General features: G+C 51.2%; 1 protein-coding gene across 2 annotated transcripts in view; it reads left to right on the forward strand.

Annotated features, from left to right (window-relative positions):
• Positions 1 to 5112, forward strand: part of FBLIM1 (filamin binding LIM protein 1) — a 23558-nt gene extending 18446 nt beyond the window's left edge. The window contains exons 6-7 of one of the 2 annotated variants that reach the window (XM_032300500.1): positions 758 to 927; positions 1917 to 2577. In XM_032300500.1, the coding sequence (XP_032156391.1) occupies positions 758 to 927; positions 1917 to 1964 (218 nt within the window). In that variant the 3' untranslated portion in view covers positions 1965 to 2577. Of the gene's footprint in view, positions 1 to 757; positions 928 to 1916; positions 2578 to 4802 lie in introns of those variants that run through there. The other variant, XM_032300499.1, reaches the window with a different exon arrangement.
• The last annotated feature ends 6 nt before the right edge of the window (positions 5113 to 5118 follow it).

Here is a 5118-nt window from a genome sequence, read left to right on the forward strand (position 1 = left end):
AAACAGAGTCTCGCTCTGTCACCAGACTGGATGGAGTGCAGTGGCACGATCTTGGCTCACCGCAACCTCTGCCTTCTGTGTTCAAGTGATTCTCCTGCCTTAGCCCCTGATTTTTGTATTTTTAGTAGAGACACCCAGCTAACTTTTGTATTTGTAGTAGATACAGGGTTTCTCCATGTTGGCCAGGCTGGTCTTGAACTCCTGACCTCGTGATCCTCCTGCCTCGGCTTCCCAAAGTGCTGGGATTGCAGGCATAAGCCACCATGCCTGACCCCAGATTCCTTTTAAATGCTCCTCACGGCCGGGCGTGGTGGCTCAAGCCTGTAATCCCAGCACTTTGGGAGGCCGAGGTGGGGGGATCACGAGGTCAAGAGATCGAGACCATCCTGCTCAACATGGTGAAACCCCGTCTCTACTAAAAATACAAAACATTAGCTGGGCATGGTGGCGCGTGCCTGTAGTCCTAGCTACTCAGGAGGCTGAGGCAGGAGAATTGCCTGAACCCAGGAGGCGGAGGTTGCGGTGAGCCGAGATCGTGCCATTGCACTCCAGCCTGGGTAACAAGAGTGAAACTCCATCTCAAAAAATAAAAAAATAAATAAAATAAATAAATGCTCCTCACAACCCTCTGTATTTGTCAGTTGAGGGATTTGCAGGGTTTGAGACAGAGCCTCGGGTTCCCTAGACATGTTCCGGGTGGTGCCCGAGTACAGTCCTCACAGGCTGGGCTGGTGATGGCCTGTCTCCCCTACCCCAGACGTCTGTGCCTTCTGCCACAAGACCGTGTCCCCCCGAGAGCTGGCTGTGGAGGCCATGAAGAAGCAGTACCATGCCCAGTGCTTCATGTGCCGCACCTGCCGCCGCCAGCTGGCTGGGCAGAGATTCTACCAGAAGGATGGGAGACCCCTCTGCGAACCCTGCTACCAGGTAACCCCTGCAGCAGATCTCTGGGTGCCAGGCACTGAGCTGGGTACTTAGGAGACGTTGCACTATTTCATTCCCCCATGATCCTGGGAAGTAGGCACTATTGACCCCTTTCACAGATGAGAAAACAGGCTCAGAAAGAAGGAGCCCAGCGAAGGTGATTAGTTTCCTAGGGCTGCCTGTAAGAGATCATCACAACCTTGGTGGCTTCCAACAATAATCGTTTATTCTGTCCCAGTCCTGGAGGTCAGAAGCCCACAGTCAGCTTCACCGGGCCACAATCAAGATGGTATGCTGCCTGGAGGCTTGAGGCGAGAATCCAAATCTCTCTGCCTTTTGCAGTGTCTTCTGTTTTGAGACAGAGGCTTGCTATGTCACCCAGGCTAGAATGCAGTCATGCAATCTTGGCTCACTGCAGCCTGTGCGTCCTGAGTTCAAGCGATTCTCATGAGTCAGCCTCTCAAGTAGCCCGCTACCACACCTGGCTAATTTTTGTGTTTTTAGTAGAGACAGCACCATGTTGGCCAGGCTGGTCTCGAACTCCTGACCTCAAGGGATCTACCCCCTCACCCTCCCAAAATGCTGGGAGCACTGCACCCAGCCCCTTTTGCAGTTTTCCTCCCCTCCCCTCCCCTCCCCTCCCCTCCCCTCTTCTCTTCTCTTTTCTCTTCTCTCTTTCTTTTCTTTTTTCTGAGACAGAGCTTCACTCTTGTTGTCCAGGCTGGAGTGCAATGGCGTGATCTCGGCTCACCACAACCTCTGCCTCCCAAGTTCAAGTGATTCTCCTGCCTCAGCCTCCAAAGTAGCTGGGATTACAGGCATGCACCACCATGCCCGGCTAATTTTATATTTTTAGTATAGATGGGGTTTCTCCATATTGGTTAGACTGGCCTTGAACTACTGACCTCAGGTGATCCACCCACCTTGGCCTCCCAGAGTGCTGGGATTACAGGCGTGAGCCACTGCACCTGTCCCTTTTACAGTTCCTGCAGCTGCAGTCTCCTTGGCTCCTTCCTCCACCTTCAAAGCCAGCAGTGTAACATCCCACTTCGGCGGCCGTGTGGCCACTGCTTTGTCAAATTAGAGGGACACTATGATGGTATTTAGGACCCACCTGGATAATCAGGATAATCTCCCCATCTTAAGAGCCTAACTTATGGATCATCTGAAAGCCTCTTTTGCTGGGCAAGGTAACATTCACAGGGTCCAGGGGTAAGGACCTGGATATCTCTGGGGACATCTCTTAGCTACCACACGAGGTAACATGAAGTGGCCAAGGAGCTGGGATTTTGCTCCTGTCTGGCTCTGGAGCCTGCCATCAGTCTTGTCACTGTCTCCCCTGGAGCCATAAGGTTCCAATGCTGATGTCACCGGAATCTGTGTCGTGTCTGGGTACCACTTGCGATCTGGGAGAGCTGGTTGGGATGCCAGCACATTGGAATTTCTAACTCTTGGATGGTTTGTGGTGGCATGTTGAGTGTGGTGACCACCCATAGCCGGATCCTCTGGGTGTGTGTAGGTCACTCCTTGTTCTTAGGAATGAGGAACACCTGGAAATCTGCATTTTGAACAAGTGTCTCAAGTGATTCTCATGCATATGGAAGTTTGAAAATGCTGATTTGGCCAGATGCGGTGACTCACGCCTGTAATCCTAGCACTTTAGGAAGCCAAGGCGGGCGGATCACAAGGTCAGGAGTTTGAGACCAGCCTGGCTAACAGAGTGAAACCCCATCTCTACTTAAAAAAAAAAAAAAAATTAGCTGGATGTGGTGGCAGTCGCCTGTAATCCCAGCCACTCAGGAGGCTGAAACTGGAGAATTGCTTGAACTTGGGAAACAGAAGTTTCAGTGAGCCGAGATCATGCCACTGCACTCCAGCCCTGGCGACAGTGCCAGACTGCATCTCAGAAAAGGAAGGAAGGACGGAGGGGAGAAGGGAAGGAGAACAGCCGATTTGAGGGTCTAGGGTGTTTGGAGCTGAGACTCTCCAGAAGAATCCAAATAATCCGATCCCAGGCTCACCACCAGTGAGGCACTGTGGGAGGAGAGAGGAGCCAGGCCCTCCTGCCCTGTCCCTGTGGCCCCATCAACATGACGGGGGAGTGTCGCTCAGGGGTGAGACACTGAGGTAGGAGGGGTGAGGAGGGGTTTCCAGCTGGAAGCAGCCAGGAGGAAGACTTGAGCAGTGTGCTAGGAAGAGAAGGGCCATGCCCATGAGAGGGAGGGAGGGAGCAGGAACTGCTGCCCCCCATATCTGTCCAGGTGGGGTCAAGTTAAAATGCGCAGAAGCACAGCCAGGAAGGAGGGACAGCATGTCCAGGAGAAAAGGTGGAAAGGCTAGAGGGAGGCCCACTGCTCTGGCTCAGCAATCTCTCTGTCATTCCTCCTCATTCCAGAAGGAATTTGAGGCAGCTTCTAAGAGTGCATATATACCAGCCAGCGCAGTGGCTCACACCTGCAATCCCAGCACTTTGGGAGGCTGAGGTGGAAGGATTACTTGAGACCAGGAGTTCAAGACCAGCCTGGACAACATGGCAAGATTCCATCTCTATTTTCAAATATTTATTTTTTATTAAAATATGTTTTTAAAAAGAATGCATATATACCTATAGACCGCTAATGTGGTGCACTGAAAAATTTGTTAAGGTAGATCTCAGCCAGGTGTGGTGGCTCATGCCTGTAATCCCAGCACTTTGGGAGGCCAAGGCAGGTGGATCACCTGAGGTTGGGAGTTTGAGACCAGTCTGCCCAACATCGAGAAACCTCGTCTCTACTAAAAGTACAAAATTAGCCGGACGTGGTGATGCATGCCAGTAATCCCAGCTACTCAGGAGGCTGAGGCAGGAGCATCGCTTGAACCGGGGAGGCGGAGGCTGCAGTGAGTCAAGATCATGCCACTGCACTCCAGCCTGGGTGACAGAGCAAGACTCCATATCAAAAAAAAAAAAAGGGTAGATCTCATGTTAAGTGTTCTTCCCCCAATAAAACAATTCTTTTAAAGACTGCAGTAATACTATGATATGTAAACTAAATAAAATCATCTAAACAGAATGAAAATTAAAATAGAAAACGAGACGAGATCAGAGGGAATATTACTACCCAAACGTGTGAGGAGGCCAGATGCAGTGGCTCACGCCTGTAATCCCAGCATTTTGGGAGGCCAAGGCAGGTGGATCACTTGAGGTCAGGAGTTTGAAACCAGCCTGGCCAACATGGTGAAACACCATCTCTGCAAAAAATACCAAAAACTAGCTGGGCGTGGTGGCACACACCTGTAGTCCCAGCTACTCAGGAGGCTTGAGAATCACTTGAACCTCACATAGCTTGCAGTGAGCTGAGATTGGGCCACTGCACTTCAACCTTGGTGACAGAGTGAGGCTGTGTCCCAGAATAAAACAAAACAAAAACCAAGTAACAAAAAAGCCCTATAATGATTCCTATGGAATCATACAGACAATAAAACTTGAAATTCTTTCCCTTTTCCATTTGGCCACTTGGAAGCTCAGAGCCATTTGGCTTATTGTCTGTATGACAAAAGCACGCCAACTGTCCTAAGAATTTTTTTTCCTGACCCTGAGGTTTTTAAGAGAGGTTTCTCCTATGCTGTCTGTGGACCCTGGCCATAAATATATCCCAGTAACAAGAAAGGCAGTCATAGCCTCAGAGCAGTATTCCTTGCTGTAAGCCAAGGATGCAAGACTAAGCTCAATTTGTTATAATCAAAGGTGGAGATTTTAGGCAATAGTCACGGGCTGTCTGCAGGCCTCTCCTGTACTTCCTAGCTCCTGGGCCCCCGAGGGTAGCCTCCCAGAAGAAGGCAACCCTTGTGGCTTCGGGTGGGTGTGCTGTGGATGGCTCTGGCAGTAGCCTCTGTCCCAGGACACGCTGGAGAAGTGCAGCAAGTGTGGCGAGGTGGTCCAGGAGCACATCATCAGGGCCCTGGGCCAGGCCTTCCACCCCTCCTGCTTCACGTGTGTGACCTGCTCCCGGTGCATCGGGGATGAGAGCTTTGCCCTGGGCAGCCAGAACGAGGTGTACTGCCTGGACGACTTCTACAGGTATGAGAGGGATCTGCGCACTGGGTAGGGGGTGGGGACAGGGTGAGACCCAAGCAGGACAAAGGAGCTGAGCTTTAGTCCTGGGGGCTGGGCCAGAGTTTCTGTCTATTGGTTTATTATAAAGAATATTACAGGGC

This window comes from Sapajus apella, unplaced genomic scaffold (assembly GCF_009761245.1).
Source record: "Sapajus apella isolate SASKATOON/1434 unplaced genomic scaffold, GSC_monkey_1.0 scaffold43, whole genome shotgun sequence".
Lineage (NCBI taxonomy): Eukaryota > Metazoa > Chordata > Mammalia > Primates > Cebidae > Sapajus > Sapajus apella.